This window comes from Pipra filicauda, unplaced genomic scaffold (genome assembly GCF_003945595.2).
Source record: "Pipra filicauda isolate LSUMZ 115617 unplaced genomic scaffold, ASM394559v2 scaffold364_size791107_pilon, whole genome shotgun sequence".
Classification (NCBI taxonomy): Eukaryota; Metazoa; Chordata; class Aves; order Passeriformes; family Pipridae; genus Pipra; species Pipra filicauda.
In genome coordinates this window covers 170,546-192,481 of record NW_024104492.1, presented here as the reverse complement: position 1 = coordinate 192,481, position 21,936 = coordinate 170,546, and the positions used below count along the sequence as shown (strand labels likewise).

The following is a 21,936-nucleotide window of genomic DNA, read 5'->3' as shown; positions in this document are numbered from 1 at the left end:
ATGCCTTTACCTCTCCTTAGGAGGAAACAAGAGCCCACTTGGCAAATACTTGGATAAATCTGGTGTTGGCAAGGACAGGATGTTGTAAGTTTTATTAACATGAAGATAAATCTTCTTTAGAAACCTGTGTTTCACAGTGATCACTGCAGAGATGTTCGATGTGTTTATTTAAACTTTGGGAATAACTAAAACCTGTGGAGTTACTTCTGCATGTTATTCAAGGGGATAGACCAAGAGTGATAAGGAAAACCAGAACCAAAGTGCATATTTAAGAGGATTCCCCCGTTTTTTTCCCTGAATGATTCACGGGCCATTTAGTTCCATTTCAGAACAATTTTCTGTTTTCCAACAGCAAGTGGCCAAACACCTCCCACATTTTCCCAGATTAATCTGAGAACCAGGATTTTTGGGTGTCAGAGGTGTCTCAGGGGGTGCAGAAACCAAGACTGTGGGAGATCAGCTTTTCATCTAAAAATTTGCCAAATATTTCGGGTTTTCCAGTGTAGTCTTTGATTGCTATTTTAGTTAACTTTGATTTGCTGTCTGTTCTTTTTCCTTAAAAAAACCCCAACCTTCCCTGTATTTTTTTTATATCTTACTCAACTCAGGAGATCACTCCTCTATTTTGAGTAAAAAGTTCATTCTGATGACAAAACAACATAGTGAAAATTGTTGAAATTGGAGAAAATTTTCTTTCCCCAATATATTTTCTTTAAGTCAAGACTCCCCAGAGTTAATAATGGTATTTTCAGCCCAATTGGCTCTTTGTGCTGTAACCACAAACCCTCCAGCAGCTCTCCTGGAGGAGCAGAGTTGTCCCCCTTGCTGATTTGAATTTCCCTTTCCATGGGAGTGATGGATTTTCCTCCCATCTTCGATTTGTCCTTTTTTTTTTTTTTGGGAATGGAGGGATTGTGGACCCAGGCAGGAATTGGAGTATAAGATTTAATTGTTCAGCTTTGAGTGTCTCCTCCTTGGATTTCTTGAAGTTTGAAACCTTCCAGTTGTGTTGGAAGTGCAAAGTTGTGGATGGGGATGAGCTTGGAGGGGGGCTTTGTTTTCCTCTACCCCTACTAGCTTTCCTCCTCTGCCTCAAATTTATCAGAAAAGCTTAATTTTCATGTTTCCTGAGACTTTATCTCCTCACATTTGTCATATTTCAGTTTTTTCCCCCTAACTAATTTTGGCTCTTTATTACTTACCATGACTTTATTTTATTTTTAATTTCTTTTTCTCTATTTTATTTTTTAAAAATTATTAATTTTATTTTTAATTCCTTTATTACTTAATGAGTTATTTTGGGCTCTTTCAGAAATAAAAGGACTAAACTGATGGTCCCATCATATTGAAATTCTCTGTTCCTTGTGTATAATCCCACCCCTGCCCTCCATCTGTTGGGATTTTCCCCTTTTCAGCGGCTCCCACTTGCACTGGAGTTACATTTTTTTATATACTTGAAGGCAATTGTGTTTGGGCCTTAAAATAACTTGTATTTAAGGAGATAATCTCCACGCTTGGCTGTTTTATAACTATTTACCACGTGGTTGGGGGTTTATGTAAGGCTGGGAATGGGATATAGCAGCAAAGGCCTTTAAATGAGATTTTAAAGTATTCATTGGCAAGTCTGTCAACTGCAAAGTATTTCAGCAAATAAAGGTTTCAAAAGGTCAAATTCCGTGGTTGAAAGGTCCTTCCAGAAGGATTTAGCTCAGTTATGAGGCAGAGTTGTGGTCAGTTTGGTACCCAGACTGGTTTTAGGAATTCCAGCTATTCCCCATTGTGGGGTGAGCCAGGAGCCTTGGCAGGGATCGAGGGTAATTAGTGACTGAGACAATCAAACCCAGCTTTAATCTACCTCAGATTTCAGGGTTGTTGCTGTGCCCATCACTGTCTGAGCTTTCCTGCATCCCTGGGACATGTTGGGATAATGAGATGTTTCCAGGTGACTTTAACTGCATAAACCCCTCTGTCCTCACGGGAGCTGCTGCCAAAACTGAGCAACTTGATCATTTAGTCATGAAATTAAAATGATGGCCCAGTCAAGCTTTAGGACTTTAACCTTTTGGGGCTTTAGCTGACTAGCAGTGGGTGCCTGGCTTAACATCCATAAGTCACATTCCAGACTGGAGCTGTCTCTTCAGAAAGAGTTGGCTGATTTTGAGGAATAAGGGTAAAAAATAAAAAAATTAAAATAAAATACCTTTTTTTTTTCCCCTGCTTAGGGAAAAAACCCACTATTTTGAGTCTGCTGGTCCTTTTGGAACTGTGTCATGTAAGGGTTAAACAGGACGTGCTGAGATCTGATTATTCAGGATATTTTATGTGATACAGAACAATCTGGACCCAGGTCTCAGTACAGCTGAGTTCATCACTGGAGAATGTGTTTGCAAAGTGTATTTACAAGATCTCTGGAGGTACAGAGGGCTGTGTAGGTGGGATGGAGCAGTAACAGCTTGTCTCAGGTGTTGCAGATCTTGCCATGGGCACTAGCAGCTCAGTTTGCTTAATGAACCTGCAAAATAAGGTGAATCATTCACTGAGCTGCCAACCATGTCTTTCTTCCCAGAGATAAAACTGGGATTTGTGCTTGGAGAGACTCCCAGGGGGAATTGCATCCAGTCAGCCATGCTTGGATGGCTCATGAGTTGTATGAAGTTGGAGTTGCTGATACCCTTTCCAGTGGGTTTTTAGGGTGCCCAAGGCCCAAAGTGCTTCCCAGTGGTGCTCCAACTCCTGCCTGTAAACTTAACAACTATTAGTAACATGCTTCTGGTTTGATCTTTTTTGTGTTCAGTGTGTAGAGGATTTTTTCCACGTATTTTTTCTCCTTTGAGCCTTTTCTGGTCTTCGTGTGATTCTGCTGCAGTTCTGTCTCCTCTCCTGGTGTTTGCCCTCCCTCGAGGAGCTTCACTGTGGCTTAAAAGCCATAACATGGAGCAGCTCAGGGGCAATAACCATGTGTTCCACTTTGAGATCTGCTATTAAAGGGAATCTTATTGCAATTACTGTCAGTATTTATAGAATAGTTCAAAGTGAACCTTGCCTGTAGTTAAGTAACATCTGCGTATTTGTGTTACACGACCTGCAGTGAGGTCAGTAAACACGTAGTTGGTGCTGGTAGATGCTCTTTCGATCTTAAATCTTTTGGGAAGTATAAACACCAATGCTAAGAATGTCATCTTGAAATTCTTGCAGTGTTTGTATTTATTGGTGGTAAGCACCTGGAACATCTAATCTGCTTTTATCAACCTCGCAGTTATTTACACACGCACTTCCAAATGAATGTTTGAGTGACTGTGCTTGGAGTCATGCAGAGGGGAGGCACTGAGCCTGCAGGCTGCCCCTGCAGAGGGCTTGTGAGCTGTGGTGGGCTGGGAAAAGCTGCCTGTTCAGCAGTCTGTGTGGTGGTTACCCCAGATGGTGCATCTGGATCCCTGAGCTCTGAGTCAAAACCTGCCATCACCCCCTGGTGCCTGGAATGACCCGGTGCAGATTGGTTAAGAACTCGTGTGGGTGGTGTTGGCTCTTTGGCTTGGGGAGTCTGTGAGTATTTCACTGGCTGGGTTTGTTTGATGAGGAATTCTCCCATTTCACACTTTCCTGACTCGCTGAGGGTTTGAGTCTCAGTGCCCACCCTCCTGCCACGGTGCTGGGGCACCACCGAATGTCACCATCTCTCCTTTCCCTCCAACAGGTTACCCCTGTTCCAAGCCAGTGCTTTTGCATTCTTAGCACCTGCCAGAGCAATACTCTCTCTGGAGAAGTGGAAATGTAATAACACAGGTAATTGTCGTTTGTGCTTGTTCAGGGGGAAGTGACCAATGGCCCAGATCACTTAAAGTGCAACAGCCAAACCTTCCGAGGGGGAAGCTGGAAGGCAGTAGGAAAAGTCTCTCCTTTTATGATGTTAATCTTTGTGCCTTAGAAAAAGATTCCTAAAAATGCCCTTGTGGAGTTCTATTTCTGGGGACTTTTTAATATTAAAAAAATGTTGTCAAAAGAAATCCAACAGTAGCACAAAGTAATTCTTCTGTTACATTTACATTCCATAAATGTTCCTTCCCAGTATTTGGAAATAGCAAGTTCAGTCGAATCCTTTGAAGTTGAGTAGGAGGAAGTTTGATGTTCAGCATCACCTCAAGACCAGGATTTTTCCCTGTTTAAGTCATACCTGACAGGTTTTGACAAGATTTGGGTGTTCATTTGAGCTCTTCCTTTGCTAATGTCATCATCCTGAAAGGTTTTAACTTCAGAGGGGAAATATGCAGTAAAGCTCATTGGGATGGGGTGTTTGGCTTTAAATTGGGTTAGAAACTGAAGTGGAAACTCCTCTGGCAGTTTTCTTTTTAATGGGGTGTGGTTATTCAGTAACAAGGCTGTGGGCAGTGGGAGGCAGCCCCATAGAGAATCAAGCTGCTTGTTTCTACCTAAAGTTCTTCCCAGGGCTCCTTTGGATTCTCTAATAATTTAATTTATATTATCTATATGTTTAAGCATCTCTGTTGGTTCACATTCAGAATGTGCCAGTAACTGAATACACATCTTGTTGAAAGAAAATCCTGTCTGATAACCTTGGATGGCAAAGCCATTTTCCCACTACTCCAGCCTTTCCAAAAGAGCTTTGCTGCATCTTCCTCTTGGACCTTTTCACCTTCAAAAGATGCCAGTTGGGGTTGTTGCCATGGGTCAGTTCATTCAGTGGGTGACCTAAATTGATGGAGTTGGAGCCTGTGATTCCAGTGTGCACTTGAGTAATTCTCCATTCATCTGTTTATTGGAGTGGGAAGGGAATCCCCAATTGACCTTCCTTCCTGAAAGTTAGGATTTGTTCCCACTTTGGTGTGGTGGGTGGAATGAAGGGTTGGTTCTTGGGGAATGTGAGGCTGTTGCTACTTCATTCGTAGCACTGCAGAGCTTGTTCTCCATGTAAATCCAGGCTCCTTTGTCAGACCCAGCATGAGGAGGGGTTTATTTAGTAGGAAATGATGGCAGAGTGGCTGAGGAATAAATAAATAAATAAATGCCTGTGTTTTCTTGTCTCCTCTCTGTAAGATATAACAGTTACAAACAGGACAGCAGAGCTGCCGCACACTGAGCACATCTGGTACCCCCGGATCCGAGAGGTAATGTGGGAGTTGCCTTTAGCTGTCCCTCTGTCCAGTTCCAGTTAAGTTTCTCACCCAAACATCTGTGTGTCCTTGTCTTTAAGTTGGTAATTTCTTCTTTCACTGCGATTTCCATTTGAATATATCCCTTTACTCATCTCATGGAAGTCTTTCATCTTTCCAACCTGTTCGTACTGGACAGCAAATACCAGGAGTTAGTTACCACATTCCAAAAGACGTGCAGTGAAATGCTCAAGTGAGATGAAAACTCTTCTTGTACCTCTGCTTTGTGCTCATTGGCAGCAGTTCAGCTGCTGCCAGACCTGCTGCCTGCTGGCCCTGTGCAGTGGGCTGGCCCCTGGAAGATGAACCCACAGTTTAGCAAAGCTGGGTCATCCCCCAAGAGTTTTTAAGTTGGAGACTCTCCTGATAAGATGTTGATTCTCCCGAGAGACTTGCAGAGCTCCCCCAAAGTCCTTCTCCACTCTCAGCCCTGCAGGGCCCAGGATGAGGGTTGTACCACGCTGGAGTGGTAGATAGCCAGGTCCAAACGAGGGCGTGTGTCATGGAATTTATCTCCCATCCCGTTGCTTTGGGCTGCCAACTTTTTCTTAATTAAAAACAACCCCTCTCTCTTCCCCATGTTCAAACCATAGCTACATCCTGCCAAGAGCCCTGCAGCCAAGAGGGCTGACAGTCTCCTGAGACCACAACGCTGCTCTAATCCAGCTTCTAAGGAGCACTTGTGACCAATGCAGACACACTCTGCCCCTAGGAGCTTTAGGAGCATCACCTCGTGGCGCACCAACCCTTGCCGTTCGATCTGAGAGCTTAAAGGTTAGCCTGGACCCCAGGTCTCCTGTCTGACAGTGTGATGTGCTTTCCACACAGCTTCCAGACTGGCCCACTGGTCTGTTGTGTAATAGTTTTGTGGAGAAAAAAAACAAACCATAAGTGTTATGCTTAAGCAATAAGTCACTTAAACATAATGAGCTGTTTTATGACGAAAAATATACTGAGTTCTTCTGTGTCACTGAATTCTTTTTAAGTGCAGTTTGTAATCCAGAGCAGAAAAAGAAACGCTTTGGCTTTGCCTGTCAGAGGGGACTGAGGTGGCTCTTTGCCCTTGTTGTGTGTTCAGATCCAAGGTGCCATCATCATGTCCTCCCTGATCGAGGTGGTGATCGGACTGCTCGGCCTGCCCGGGGCCCTGCTGCGCTACATCGGCCCCCTGACCATCACCCCCACCGTGGCCCTCATCGGCCTCTCCGGCTTCCAGGCTGCTGGGGAGAGAGCTGGCAAGCACTGGGGCATTGCCATGCTGTAAGTACTGCTGGGGGGTGCTCCTGGCTCAGGCCAGAGGGGTGAGTTGGTGAGTTGTCATGGAGGAGTGTTGGGTGTCAGGGAAGCGCTGGGGTCGGCTCGGCTGCCAGAGGTGGCATTGCAGTGCTGCCAGCAGGGAGGGACACCAAAGGTGACATTGCAGGACTCCCCAGCAGGGAGGGACACCAAAGGTGGCATTGCAGTGCTGCCAGCAGGGAGGGACACCAAAGGTGGCATTGCAGGACTCCCCAGCAGGGAAGGACACCAAAGGTGGCATTGCAGGACTGCCAGAGGTGGCATTGCAGTGCTGCCAGCAGGGAGGGACACCAAAGGTGACATTGCAGGACTCCCCAGCAGGGAGGGACACCAAAGGTGGCATTGCAGTGCTGCCAGCAGGGAGGGACACCAAAGGTGGCATTGCAGGACTCCCCAGCAGGGAAGGACACCAAAGGTGGCATTGCAGGACTCCCCAGCAGGGAGGGACAACCTGTGCAGGAATAGGGATGTGAGTGGGTCTGGGTAAGGTCAGCTGGCACTTTGGCAATGACAGCAGCAACTCAGTTGCCCAGAGAAGCTGTGGCTGCCCCATCCCTGGAAGAGGCCAGGTTGGACAGGGCTTGGAGCGACTCGGAACAGTGGAAGGTGTCCCTGCCCATGATGTGAGGTGGAACTGGGTGGGTTTTGAGGTCCCTTCCCACCCAAACCATTCTGGGGTTCTGTGTTTCCGTGACCTTGAGGAGGCAGGAAAGGACAATAACTGAAGGGTGTGGAGAGCAGAATTTTGTAAAGCAAGAGTTGGTCTGGGAGCCACTGGCTGGATTGGCTTCAGTGCTATAGGAAGAGATGATTTAGCAAAACACCAGAGAGATGAGTGACCCATTTGTATTTCTGGTTTTGTGTTTGTGTCAGCAGGCAAATCCCATTGGTGGTGCTGGTCCCTTTGTCACTGGGACTGCTTTGCTTACCTGTGTCCAAGAGAAATCTGTGTGATGACAGGGAGCAGCAAATATTTCCATAAATGCCATCAGTAGATGAGCCAGAAGTAGAGAGGTTGCTATTTAGTGGACAGAAAGGCTTTTTGAGGGAATTTCAGGGCCTGGTGTGTGTGTGCCAGGGAAATTAAAGAACTGGGATCAGTGGTATAAAAAGGAATAGCTGAGAAAACGAGATGAAGACAAAAGCTTCCCATGAGCTGGATAACCAGCCAAATAAGGCTGGAAAGCAAATTTTAGGGAGAAGGGAACTGGCTGAAGCAGTTGCTGCAGTCAGTGTTCAGCACCCAACTGTGCTGGCTCTGGGAGGAAGGAATGCCTTGATGAGATCAGATTCTGATCTGACTAATCTGTTTGCACAGTTCTTTGAACATGCAAAGTATTCTGTAAGTGCAGCTTATGATTAAAAGGGCTCTTTAATTCTCTTTTATCTTGGATGGGAGCATCATGAATATTTTTGTAATTCTATTATGTTAAGCAGCTGATCCAAAGGAACGTTTTATTTGCCTGTAAAACAAATTCCCTGCAAGTTGGGACTCCCATGAAATGAATGATCTTGGAGTTGGACATGGAAACGTGTAATTCAACTTGACATTTTGCAGATGGAAAAAACCAAATCAATTTAGGAGCAGCATTTAAATATTACCCAGTCAATAAGTATTTCTGGCTTCTGGCAGAGCGAAAATGTGGGTTGTTGGAAATAACTCCCATGGCCTCTCAAAAGTGACTGTGAGCTCTACAAGATGTGGCTCTTGAAATTGTACTGAGGTAAAAATCCTTCCTTCAGCATCACCTGTGGGAGAGCTGGGACCTTCTACAGGTGCTATTGGATAATATTCCCAGTTTCCCAAACAGTTTTCTGACCTCTCTTGTTCTGCAGGAGCCAAGCTGGAATAATTTAATCCATAAAGCACATCTCATCATGATCTATAAAAAGGGAAATTATTCCTGAATTGGACTTTTTATCTGGTGAATAAAACTTTTGGGATTTAAGGGATTTGGGGATATTTTACTGGCAGGAAGCCCCTCTGCCATGGAGCCAATGTAATGTTAATTGCAATAATATAATAGTACTATGTTTTTTACAACTCTGTGCTAAATAAATCAAAATACAAAGCTACCTGTCCTCAGAGAGGGGAGCCCATCTTTCCATAATGGACTTTGGGAGAGCTGCCAAAGTGTTTCCTGCAAGGAAAAGGTGCCTTTCATTCAACAGTGGGGGCTGTAAATGCCCCTCCTTGTGCTCTGTGTTCTGCAGACTGAGGGAGAATAAAGCTGGTTTGTGTGTGACACTGGAGCTGAGCTGGGACAGAGAAGGGAGAGAGGCTGAAAATCCACTTTTTTTTAAAGTCAGCTGATAAAAACATAATCTCAGATTTCAGGGAAGCTTTGCTTCTTCAGACAGCTCAGTCTTTGTGAGGCCTTTTCAGAGCAGAGCTGGGGTTGGCTCCCTCAGAAATGAGCAACGTGCCCTGGCTTCTTATTTTGCATTGCAGTGGGGGCTTATTTTAGCTGTAAAAATGGATTTTTAACATGCAGAGGAGCTTGGCAGTTTCAGTGAGGGGGGAAATGCATAATAATTAAGCATCTAAAAGTGGTGAATGCAATTGCATCAAATCTTGGTTTTTTGGGCTCTATTTTGCTTCATTTGCAGCTGTTTAGATGCAAATACAAAAAAAAAAAAAAGGATTCTCAAGAATAGAAGAAATAATTTCCCTCACAGAAAATTTTCAAGTGCTTTTGAGTTTTATGCAAATTTTGAGATTATTGTATACAGGCCTTCAGTTTTCCTTGTTTCCAGCAAGTTTTGGTCCTCGTACTCAGCAGACCTGGAGCACAGGTAGAGTTTGGGAGGAAAAGAAGCAGGAGCACAGAACAGGAAGGGCTGGAAATCTCCCTTCAGCCCAAATCCTTGTCCTAGTTCATTTACCTGTTTGGTGCTGGCTGTTTTTGCAGCACTTTAGAATCCAAATTGTGTTGTTTTGGCCTTTGTGGAATAATAATTTATTTAAAATTATGTTCTCTTAAAATGCCTTGTCTCGTGCTAAATTGAAAATGTACATTTATGTCTCGTGTCTGAAGAACCTGAACAGGTTAATGCTGGGAGGGATTTATAATATATTGGTGCTAATGACATGTCTTTTTTGTCCCACCCTCCTCCTCTTTTTTTCTCAGGACTATTTTCCTAGTGTTGTTGTTCTCTCAGTATGCCAGAAATGTCAAATTCCCCTTACCCATTTACAAATCCAAGAAAGGATGGACAGCATACAGGCTGCAGCTTTTCAAGATGTTCCCTGTAAGTCCTTGAACTTGTTCTTCACTTGGCAAAGAAAACCCTGATTTGTGTTTCAGGGTTTTTTTAATCTCAGTTTTGATTTTTCTTAATAATACAATAGATCACAAAGGTGAGGTAAAAGCTTAAATGGATTTATTGGCAACTAAGTGGCTCTTTGGCCACAGGAAATATTCTCGTTGCCAGATCCCATTCTGATGTCTGATGAGGGGCTGTTGGAGTGATGAAGATCATGGAGGGGAGGGAAGAGGGAGAGAAGAAGGGATGTTTGTGGATGCAGGGAAAGCCTAAACTGAGCCCTCCAAAAAGGGATGGTGAGATCGTTATCGTCTCATTTTACCAGAGCAATTCTCAGTTCCCCCATGAAAGGCTTCTTTTCATTCCTCTGGTAAAACTGAGACTAATTCCCGAGTTTGTTAAAGTGCCCACTTGGAGTCTTTCCCATTTGTTAAGGAGAGGAGAGACTTGCTCCAATTCCAGAGCTTTTGTAACAGCACCTTCCTGGGGGCCGGGGGGAAGCACCCAAAGGATCTGTTACAGCATTTGCTGCTTGTTCAGACCTCAAACCCCGCTCGGATCCAGGGCTGACAGTGTTGGAACTGTTGGTTGATTATTTGCTGCCGAGGGTTGATTTTAACAGCTTGACTTCTCCTCTCTCCCAGATTATTTTGGCAATTCTGGTGTCGTGGCTGCTGTGCTACATCTTCACGGTGACGAAAGTGTTTCCCTCGGAGAGGTCCGAGTACGGCTTCTACGCGCGCACCGACGCTCGCCAGAAAGTGCTGCAGGTGGCCCCCTGGTTCAAGGTCCCTTATCCCTGTGAGTTGGGCTGCTCTGAGGGGCAGTTTTCCCAATTACACCCCCGTTTTTCCAATAATACCCCTGCGAGCGTCAGTTCTCCTGTTTCAGAAGTGTTGCTGTTTCAGTGATAAATTCCGAGGAACTTCGACAGCGGCTGTGGATGGGCTGGGCCTGGAATTGTCCAAGGCCAGGGTGGAGCAACCTGGTTTAGTGGAAGGTGTCCCTGCCCATGGCAGGGGGTGGCACTGGATGATCTCCAAGGTCCCTTCCCACCCAAACCATCCCATGTTCTTGCCCATCTCTGGCAGCTCCAGCTCCATCCCAGCAGCAGCACTGGGGGTCTCAGACCCTCCTCAGCTCCAGCCCAGAGGCAGCTGAAAGACTTGGGTTTAACCTGTCACTGTAATGGATTCAAATGCCAGGGAGTGGGGTGAGATGGGATTTGGGGAAGGCCCTGGCACAGGTTGCCCAGAGAAGACCTGAGAGCCCCTTCCAGGGTCTGAAGGGGCTCCAGGAGAGCTGGAGAGGGACTTGGGACAAGGGGTGGAGGGACAGGACAAGGGGGAATGGCTTCCACTGCCAAAGGGCAGGGCTAGATGGGATATTGGGAAGGAATTCTTCCCTGTGAGGGTGGTGAGGGGCTGGGATGGAATTCCTAGAGAAGCTGTGGCTACCCCATTCCTGGAAGTGTCCAAGGCCAGGTTGGAGCAACCTGGGCTAGTGGAAAGTGTCTCTGCCCATGGCAGGAGATGGAACTGGTTGATCTCCGAGATCCCTTCCAATCCAAACCATTCCATGATTCCAGCATGCACTGATCTAACAACAGCCATGGGGGGCTGATGGTTTTTTCTCGTTAAGATCTCACCCAGGAAAGGCTTTGTTTCTGACACTGGAGTTTGTAGGAGGCACTTGCAGGGTTTATCTGGGCAACTCTTGATAGCATTTGGTGACTCTCCATAAAACGTGGATTCCCAGTCCTTGCTGTCAGTCCTTGGCAGTGCTTTGGTGTTGTGCAATGACAAGGTCATGTTACTTCAGCTCCCGTAGAGCCACTGCAGTCATTGAGTCCTGTCTAAAGAATCACTATTGTGTGGAGGTTTTCCCAGCTTACTCTACTTCCTTGCCCCAAAGACACCCATCCCTGAATTGGCACAACTGTTAATGACAAAAATGTCCTGACTTGCCAGAGAGGGGTTGGAATTGGGCCGATGGGCAAGTCAGAGAATGCCAGTCCCTGCTTATCAACAGGCAATGAAAGTATTTACAAGGGAACACCAAACACTTCATACAACAGTTGGATACTTGTATTCTTTTATTGGCCATCTCTGAGTTTAAAGCTGTTAAAGGCTGGTTTTATGCCATGAGATAGAGTTACACAACTGGTTCACCTTGTGCTGCTCAGAAATTAAGGGGTAATAAGAGAATAAAATATATAAATTGTTAGGAGTGTCGCTCCACTGTCATGAGGCAGCTTCGTTGTGGTTTCCCATATGCTTTGGTTCTGATTAGTTCTTAAAAGAAACCACTTGTAAAGCAAAAGATGAAGCATAGAAGCTTTTGGGAAAGAAGAGGAGGAAAACTTCACTGTGATTAGACCTTTCCTATTTGTGAACTTCATTCACGGTTGTGTGATTTCAAGCTCCTTTTGTTGCAAGAGGCTCATCTATTTCAAAGAGATAAAAGCATCGAGGCAATTGCTGTGGAAAACCTGCCAAGCTTTTCTGCAGGCTTAAATTAATCTTATTTTCTCTACTACAAAAGTTTGGAGCGGGGAGGTGTTTGTGCAGTGATCAGAGCTGGTTGTGGCCCATCCTGTTTGATAACCGAAATTCATAACCAAAGGCTGAGTTTTTTAAGCAGTAATAATTAAGTGGCATCTGCCTCACTGACCAGAATTGTTTTCCCACAAGCTGTAGCTCAAATTCCTGCCTTCTGAACAGGAGGAATTCTTTTTGGTGGGGTTTTGTGGTTCTTTGGGACTTTTCCAAGCAGGATCAAAGCAGTTGGCTTGGCGGATTTTCCTTTGCTTCTTTCATCTACGTGGACTTGCCAGTTTGTATTTGAGTGAAGGGAGCTTGTTGTTTCCATTAAAGATGCATAAATAGTGTGGCCACGGGCCCAGGGCAGGGACTGTCCCCTGTGCTGGCACTGCTGAGGCACTTTGAATCCTGGGACAGTTCTGGGTCCCTCAGAACTAGAAGGACATTGAGGGGCTGGAGCATGTCCAGGGAAGGGAACGGAGCTGGAGAAGGGGCTGGGGTACCAGGAGTGGCTGAGGGAGCTGGGGGGGCTCAGCCTGGAGAAAAGGAGGCTCAGGGGGGACCTTCTGGCTCTGCAACCCCCTGACAGGAGGGGGGAGCCGGGGGGGGGTCGGGCTCTGCTCCCAGGGAACAAGGGACAGGAGGAGAGGGAACGGCCTCCAGCTGTGCCAGGGGAGGGTCAGGTTGGATATTGGGGAAATTCCTTCCTGGAAAGGGCTGTCCAGCCCTGAGCAGGGGTGGAGTCCCCCTGCCCAGGAAGGATTTAACATCCCTGGGGATGTGGCACTCGGGGACATGGGTCAGTGGTGGCCTTGGCAGTGCTGGGGGAGTGGTGGAACTTGATGATCTTAGAGATCCTTTCCAAGGATCTTTCCAAGCCAGACAATTCCATGGTTCCGTGAAATGGCTGTATTTTTTGATACCTGAGTTGTTTTTGGGCCGGGGAGATCTCAGTGTTGTTCTCCCCACAGTTCAGTGGGGGCTGCCCACCATCTCTGCTGCCGGGGTGATCGGGATGCTCAGCGCCGTCGTCGCCAGCATCATCGAGTCCATCGGGGACTACTACGCCTGTGCCCGGCTGTCCTGTGCTCCTCCTCCACCCATCCATGCAATAAACAGGTCTGGCCAAACCAGAAATGTTTGCAGTGTCTTCAGCTACTTGGGGTTTTGGTTTTTTTTCCCGTTGGGATGTGCTCCGAGATGAAACGTTACAGTTTGGTCAAACACAAGCTGAAATACAAGATGCAATTGTCATGTGGAATTATTTTGTTGCAAATGGAGCATTGGAATCCCAGTCCTGTTCTTGCTGGAGTCTGTGGAAGTTGATAGCTTGGTTTCCATAGGGACAGAATTCTAAATCAGGTCTGGAATTTGGGGTGTTTTGTCAAATTCACCTGAAATGCAGCTGGAGAAATAAAGAGCAGCTCTTAAGTTTGACTTGAATTATGTTGTAATTTCCTCAGTTTAAGAATGTGGGTATCTAAGACTCAGAAAACAGAACTCACATGGGTGTTCCAGGTTTGTTGGAGCTGGAAACATGAATTACAATAATTCCATAATGGAACAGGTGCCCTGACAGCCCCCCTGTAACCCTGAGCCATAAAATACCCTCTGAAGGAGTCTGTGCTCAACAAACTGACTCTTGGTTTCTGTTTGTGGTTTACAGGGGGATTTTTATCGAGGGTCTCTCCTGTGTTCTGGATGGGGTATTTGGGACAGGGAATGGATCCACCTCTTCCAGCCCTAACATTGGTGTCTTGGGCATCACAAAGGTATGTGCTTTACCCTGAGCTCTCAGGGACTCACTTCATCTCCTCGGGTGTATTCCTTACGTTCACGTTTCACAGCATGATCCTCTTCCAGGAAACCATTCTGCTCGTGCAGACAAACTTTACACATCATTCTGAATTCACCTGCCTGTCTGTACCAGCTGTTCTCTGGTGGAAATGCATTATTCTGCATCAGGGCCTCAAAGATCTTTTTATTCAGAGTAAAAGGCAGTTAGAACCTGCAGAAAGCAGATGCTGCCAAATGAACTGTCCCTTGGAAAACCAAGGCAGCATTCCAGGGCTCTGGGGTGGTTTGAGTGAGGCATAAACACTGTGAACTATGTAGAAATTGGTACTTTTTGGATGTCTTGGCTCTGAAGGCATCAGTAGGGAAGTGACTGTTTTTAATGCCTCATTTGAACACAGTAAAGTGCAGTTTGTGGTCCTTGGGCTTTATCTACATCTGTACCAGGACAGACATCTGTACACTGACACAGACACTGCAGTCAAGGTGATTTGAGAGTTAAATGTACCCTAAATGTTTGTTTTTAAGGCACTGATTAAGGGGTTACGTATTTTTTGGGGTGTTAATCAACAAAATATATTGAGGAATCCCTTTGTTCACATGTGGGACTGGATGAGTGCCTTGAACTGGGAGGCCTTGGGCTGCAGAGAGATTTGCTTGATATTGTTAATTTAACCTTGTTAAGAAATACCAGCAACATTGGTAGCAGTAATTTATGTTGTAAATTGGTACATCTTGTTGTGGATTTTGCATGGAAGCCATAAATCCTTCATGCACATGAGGTGGAAAATGTGTGTTCTGTGCTTCCAATAACTCATCCCTCTGACCTAATACAATATAAATGATATATTTATCTTCACCCATTTGTTTATCATCTACCACCATTTGTTTCCTGCACAAAGGATTATTCTGCTGGGTTCAGGATGAAATATAACACTAACAGCACCATCTGCTGTCTGTACCAGTTGCCATTCAGCTGCTGATGGAAATTTCCTAGAAGAAATTTTAGTCAGAAAAATCCTTAAAGAAAGGTTTATTCTGTTCTGCTTCCTTTCTGGTGTTATTCATGGGGGTTGATATGAATTAACAACACTTTTCTATTAACAGCCCACAGAAATGAGTGGGCATTTTGCTTTGGGACAGTAAAAAATGAATGTTTGATGGCAGCTGAAGCAGGGTTGACCACAGTTAGTCTGTTCAGAGCATGTGGTGGAGGAGTGAATGTGCCTTACCCAGAGTGGCACAGCTGGATGGCTCTGCTCCAGTGCTTCCTCTAGCTTTCCTGCCTGCACACTCATTCCTAAATTCCTAACAGTATTTCAACTTCATTTCTGCCTAAATAGATTTTTGGCACGTGGATACTCTGTTGTTTATTTGGGAGGGGAAAATCCTTAGTGCTGTATCATCCTGGTGATCCCATTCTGTCATTTCAAAAGGCATTTACCCTCCTTGAAATTGGTATAGAATGACACTTGGAACTTAAATTTCAGGCTCCAACTGGATGTAAATACTGCCCAGTCTCTGAGCTGGTCTGTGAGTTTTATTTGATGAGAGGAGCATCAGTTACCTCTGATCAGTTGGGGCTGAAGTCTGGGCAGCTCATGCCATAGTGGTGGTGGGGAGCTGGAGGTACCAGGTCCCACCTCATGCACTCCCAAATAATCACCTGAAGTGTGTGTGCTGGCAGTAAATATGCAGGCAGAGCTAAGTGCTGCCCAGGGTGTTTTCAGTAGCTTTCCAGAGGAGCTTAATTTGTTTGCCTTGCAGTGATTGAGCATTTGCATAAATAGGTGTCACCAGCATGTGGGTCTCTAAAGAATTTGCCTCTTTCGTGCAGGAAGATAATTTTAGAGCAAGATATTGGTGATACTCTATTTTAGAGCAAGATATTGGTGCCCCTAAGGAAATTAATGTCTTCATAAGGTAGAGAAAGGTGCAAGTTAAACTCTGTTGTAATTTAGTGAACTCCCCAATTTGCTGGTGTAGCTCCTGTTTGCAGGTGAACAATCCCACCTGAGAGCTCAGCAGTGAGGAAGGGAGGGAGAGAAGGACCATTCTTCAGGCCTGCTCTATCTTGTGTTTCTCATTTCACTCATTTAGCTCAGCCACACCTGGTCAACAAATTAATCTCTCCTTTGCTTTGAACCCGAATACTCTGTACCAGGAGACCTGCAAAGGGCTTTGCCAGAAACCACCTTACAGTGTAAAAGGGGTTTTTTTGTCCCTGGGGCACCTCTTCTGGCACTGGAACAGTGTTAAAATATCAACTGTTCAGGTTTATCATCTACCACTGCAACACAGACAAACACTGCCTGAAGTTCGGGTGCTTAAAATAAAACTGGGAAGGAAGTGCAGGCCCTTGGTTTCAGTGTCAGCACAGCCCTGATTTGCATGTGGGGTGAGCTCAGTCCTGGTCTCAGAGGGGTTTTGCAAAACCTTGGTAATGTCAGCTTAGAAATCCCACTCCTCTTTCACCTCATCCACATCTTGCTGTGTCAAAGGGCAGCAGCACATGGAATTTATTTGTTCCATTTTCCATCTCTCCCAGGTGTGGCCTCTCTCTCCTTGCTTTCTCTCTTGTAGCTGGGCCTGCACCACATTTCCTGGTGGTTGTGCTGTAGCATTTACACGTGGTTTTAAAGCTGACTTGGTGTTAACAAAACCCAAATTAAAGCAAGTTCTGTTAGGCTGGAGCACAGCCCTGTCCCAGCTGGGCCACTTGGAAAGGCTCTGCAGCCTTTGAGCACCAACAAAAGCACACAGGAAGCTTGAGAAGAAATTTAATTGGGAAGGAGAATAACAAAATAAACTTCCAGGTGTGAAGTTGGACCAAGTGCAGACTTTTTCCAGTGTCTTTTCCTTTTTTCCCTGCAGGTTGGGAGTCGCAGGGTGATCCAGTATGGAGCTGCCTTCATGCTGCTCCTTGGGATGGTTGGGAAGTTCAGTGCCCTCTTTGCATCCCTGCCCGACCCCGTGCTGGGGGCTCTCTTCTGCACCCTCTTTGGTAATATGGACTTTACTTCTCTTTTTCACTCTGATTCTGTGTTTATATGTATTTTTCTATCTGTTTTTGAAGGAAAAGCCTATCTAAAAGCTGATCTTTGGTTTGTTTTTTTTTTTATGCAGGGATGATTACAGCTGTGGGTCTGTCAAACCTCCAGTTCATTGATTTAAACTCCTCTCGGAATCTGTTTGTCCTTGGATTTTCCATTTTCTTCGGGCTTGTCCTCCCAAGTTATCTCAAACAGAACCCCCTGGTCACAGGTACGTGTTCCTGCTCACCCACACAAAACCTGCTTTTCCCTTCCACTCACATGGGAAGTACAAACAGGTACAAAGGAATGGAAAGGTCAGTAAGAGAAAACCCAAAGTCTTTGGAGACAATAAAAGCTGTAGATACAGATAAGCTTTATATGTGTGTGTGTATATATATATATTCTCTGAGGAGAATTAATTAGGATGTTGAGACCTGAATTAAATGTTTCAGTGGGATACAGCTGAAGTTTTCCTGCTTTTTCTTGGTATCCATAGAGCAATGAAAGGGGGCAAATACCAGGAAAAAAGACAAAAAGGGTGAATCTGAGATGTAAAAGATGTTAAAAGACTAAGGGGAAGCACCAAGGTAGAGTTTGGGAGGGAGGGATTTTTTTGGGGGGTTGAATTTTTTTGTCACTGCAGACACATGTTCTGAATGGGAATTTTAATTTTAATGAACTCCAGGCTGTTAATCAAATTGTAGCTTTGGGGAATCCATGGGGAAGGTTTTCTGGTTTAGTATTCCCCTCTCAGCGGTGATCATGACATCCTGTGTCATCAGAGATGGGCTCTCTAAAGGAATATTTCACTGGTTTGGGGTGTTTTTAAAGGAAATATTAACTGACAGTATTTATCTGTCGCTTCAGACCCGGATTTAAGGGCATATCTGTCCTACTTTAGGTGGTTCACAAAGCAGATTGTTCAGGCAGAGGTGGGTGATCACACACTAATAGAATGTTCTGCCATGAACTGCTGTTTTGAAGTCTTGCCCTTTTAAAAAAATAAAGATTTATAAAAAGAGTTACTTCAGTCCCACACCATTTTACGTTTTGGACATTTCTCTTTTCCATTTTATAGTTTTCTAATAATAAAAAAATATATCTGTAAAAAAAATCAATAGTTTAAATTAGCTGTGTCTGCAGTAGACTCTCAAATGGTGTTTTGTGACATTTTTATGAGCAACTGAAAGTTCATGGAGTTACATTTTGGGGCAGAATGTCCCATGGGGGGCTGTGTTAGGTGAAGGTTCTTCTGCGTTAATTCCCACGTGTTTTCCAGAGTGCTGTTTGAACAAATCCCTCACTGAACTTGGCAGGATGTGTGTGTGCATGATAAAAATGCCAAAAGGTCGGTATTTGTGCCTGTTTTTTGCAGGAATAGCAGGAATTGATCAGGTGCTGAACGTCCTGCTCACCACAGCCATGTTCGTCGGGGGCTGCGTCGCCTTTATCTTGGACAACACCATCCCAGGTCAGCTTGGGCTTGTCCTTATCCTGAGCAACAGCTGCCTTTGTGCAGTACCAGCACTCCAGGGAGGCAGGGGAGCAGGGGGACATCCCTGCTTTTCCTGTTCCATCCTCACACCTGCAGGCCTGGCTTTCCCTGGGAACCCCCGGGATCCTTTCCAGGCCGAGCCCTCTGTCCTATAAACATCCCAAAGAGCTGATCAAAACCAACCCACAACAGTCTTCAGAAGGCAGAGAAAACTGTTTTAAGATCCAAACCTGCTCCATTCAAGAGGGAAAATTTGCCTCGACTTCCACTTAAAAAATTAAACATGGTATTTTTTTCCCTCCTCCTGCCTTTCTGAGGAGTCTGGAAGATCTTTTCAGAGCTTTGCTGAACGTGGTGGCTGAGCCTTGAGCTTTTCTTCCTTTTTTAACCTCTGCTTTATTACTTGTGTGTACACATAAAGATATCCAGGAATATATATCTTTTTTTTTAATTTCCCTTTTGTTTTGCCTTCTAGGAAGCCCTGAAGAAAGGGGAATACGGAAATGGAAGAAAGGGATCGGGAAAGGAAGCAAATCCCTGGATGGCATGGAAACGTATGATTTGCCTTTTGGCATGAACTTCATTAAAAAATACAGGTGTTTCAGCTTCCTGCCCATCAGCCCCACCTTCATGGGATACACGTGGAAAGGCTTCAGGAAAAGCAGTAACTGCAGGAGTTCAGACGAAGACTCAGAAGCTACAGTATAGCCTTAGTTGAAATTATATTATCTAGTTGTAGTAAAAGATGTATTTGCAGTTTCTTGCTGATTAAGAAGCATTAAAATATATGTTTTGTATATCTGCATTTAAATTCTGGAACCAGAGCTGAGACAGATTTAAAAAAAAAAAAAGAAAAAAAAAAAAAGAAGAAGAAGAAAAAAAAGGCTTTTCCTGTTGTGGGTGGTGGGAGCCAGATCTGGTGTCTCTGGGGCAAATTCCAGGGGTTTGGGGGAGTTGTAGTACCTAAGTCTGTTTATTTTAAATGGGTTTAGGTCCTGGAAGTGTGTAGGTGCTATTGAAAAACTTTAATTAACTTAAATTTTGATTTTATTGGAGCCCTCACTTGGCACAGTCATTGCTGGCAATGTTGGTTATGCCAGGAAATCTGAATCCATGGGAAGGGGGGGGGGGGGAAGAAAAGAAAAAAGGAAAAATAGTTAGTTACTTCTAGTCATGTCAAATCCCATAGATCTTGTTTTTTACTCCCTGATTTGCACATTCCATATTTGCAGTACCCTGAAAACTGGATTCAGTTGATAAAGGCAAATCATGAAAGTATTGTTTTGAATTATCCACAATTCCAGTGGCACATCCCGTGCTAAGACAGGAAGTTTCTGCACTAACTTTGCCCATGAAAACCAGGACTGCCTTCTGCTGGCTCAGTGCTGCAGGAGCCACTTCTTTCACACCATTTCTCATTTTCTGAACGTTTGCTTTTTCCACCTGGGATTCCCCCAGCTAATCCCAGTGTCCAGGATTTCTACCCAGGGACACGTGGCTGGAGTGTTACAGGGATGGGAAACTTGAACTTCCCGACAGGACTTGGTGGTTTTTTAGTCCGGTGCCTGCACCCAGCAAGATGTTTCCCAGCCAGCAGGGGCAAGGAATGGAGCAGTTCAGCAGTTAGCCCCTGTCTCTGTGCAGGGAATGCCGGCTGGTGGGAATGCTGGCTTGGAGCTGGGCAGGAGGTTTTTATGGGATATCAACAGCTGATGCTGCACAAGCAGCTGACGTCGCTTTGCCTCTTCCTTCTCTCCTTGTGGGGCTTGTCCAGAGGCTCATTCCTGCTGGGAAGGGGGTTTGGAGTGGCAGAGACACTACATCTGGTGGCCCCACCCACGGATGGTTTCACGGGTATCGGGTCCAATCAGGGCACCACTCAGAGATTTTTTTTTCCTGGAATAGTCTCAGCTCTGCTGTTTTGTGGGTGTTCACGCTCATCATGCATTCATAATTAACAGTTTTATTCCTGTTTAATGTTCTTACTATTGCAAGTTAGTTTTAGACTTCAGTGTGGCCCCAAAAAGCATTTTCAGCTGTGGAATCATCAGGGAAATGTCGTGTAATGTAATTTCGAGGCCAGTAATGCTCTACGGTGCTTGCGTTTTGTATTCCTGGAAAACCATAGCAGTGGATCCTGTAATTCCCTGAGATATTTATCAAACTTTGACTACTGGACAGGAGCGCAGGAACTCTGTTTTCTCTGCTTCCAGGTGAATTTGTTCTGGGTTTTTGAAGCATGGAGGGGTTGGGGTGGGAGGGCAAGGCAGGAGCGTAACGGATCAGTACTGAGTAGTGTAGAGTCGGAATGATTCCGTGGATATTCTCAGCATGCCATGGCTGTTTCCAGAACCTATTTTATCCCGCTTTTTCCATATCCAAGCATGCCTTTGTTCCTACTTCGGGGAACTTTCAGTAGTTTGCAGTCTCGGTGTCAGTTGGGCTGTCTCGAAAGCTGGTCAGAAGAGTTGTTGTGTAGTAGACGAGGTTTGTTTGCCTGTGAAACAAAGTCATTTTTCCTCATTTTTTAAACTTTCCCTCTCCAGGTAGTCAGGTGTTCCATTCCCACGTCCACCTGCACACAGTTGGAGTGCAGACACCTCTGATCAGTGGCACGAAGCTTCCAGATTTCCCAACTTTAAGTTCAACCAAAGATGTGTGGGAGACGTGGGGGAGTTAAAAATATATATAACAAAGGAAAACAAAAGCCACCTCTGGTGGTTGTACAACCCAAAGGGTTGTGGTGATGTAAAATGCCAAAGTTGATTATCTTGTAAAAGTTGAGAAACGGAGAAAAAAACCTTTTTATTTCCAGTGGTGCCACTTCAGAGCAGCTGAGCTGCCCCATCCAGCGGCACGGGAGGGACACTCCTGTTCCCAGGCTTTCCAACTCCTCCCCCAAGCAGTTTGGAGAACCTCAGAGAGAGGAGGTGATGAGAGGTTTGTCTCCTCTCACCCTGGCTGAGGTCAAGCCACGTGTGTTCTGTGTTGCCTCACCTGGGATTTGCCAAGACACTTCAAATTCCAGGGCACTGAATCCAAGGGGAGTTTTCCTCCTCCCTGGAGCAGAACACTCCTCCTTTCCTGCAGCACTGGAACAACTCTCTGAACAAGTGCAGTCCAGTTCTGTGTTTAACTGTTGGGTTTTGTTCTCTTGGTGACTTTGGGCCCTCCTGTGCCCGTTCCCCCTGGCTGAGGGCGGGCAGGCCTGTCCTGCAGGGAACACTGAGGAGCACTTGAGGTTCTGGTCATTTTTGTAACCCTGTCTGTCAGTTGAGGACTCTCCACCTTATCCCGTGGGTGAATGGTTAAAGGTGGGCCTCAGGTTGGGAAAGGAG

At 45.4% G+C, this 21,936-nt stretch overlaps 1 protein-coding gene across 2 annotated transcripts in view; it reads left to right on the top strand.

Annotated features, from left to right (window-relative positions):
- SLC23A2 (solute carrier family 23 member 2) overlaps positions 1-19,729 on the top strand; it is a 53,693-nt gene extending 33,964 nt beyond the window's left edge. For both annotated transcript variants that reach the window (XM_027736635.2, XM_027736637.2), the window contains exons 6-16: positions 3,695-3,783; positions 5,053-5,123; positions 6,247-6,428; positions 9,596-9,716; positions 10,376-10,532; positions 13,246-13,393; positions 13,941-14,046; positions 16,943-17,072; positions 17,195-17,332; positions 18,479-18,574; positions 19,074-19,729. In XM_027736635.2, the coding sequence (XP_027592436.1) occupies positions 3,695-3,783; positions 5,053-5,123; positions 6,247-6,428; positions 9,596-9,716; positions 10,376-10,532; positions 13,246-13,393; positions 13,941-14,046; positions 16,943-17,072; positions 17,195-17,332; positions 18,479-18,574; positions 19,074-19,306 (1,471 nt within the window). In that variant the 3' untranslated portion in view covers positions 19,307-19,729. The remainder of the gene's footprint in view (positions 1-3,694; positions 3,784-5,052; positions 5,124-6,246; positions 6,429-9,595; positions 9,717-10,375; positions 10,533-13,245; positions 13,394-13,940; positions 14,047-16,942; positions 17,073-17,194; positions 17,333-18,478; positions 18,575-19,073) is intronic.
- The last annotated feature ends 2,207 nt before the right edge of the window (positions 19,730-21,936 follow it).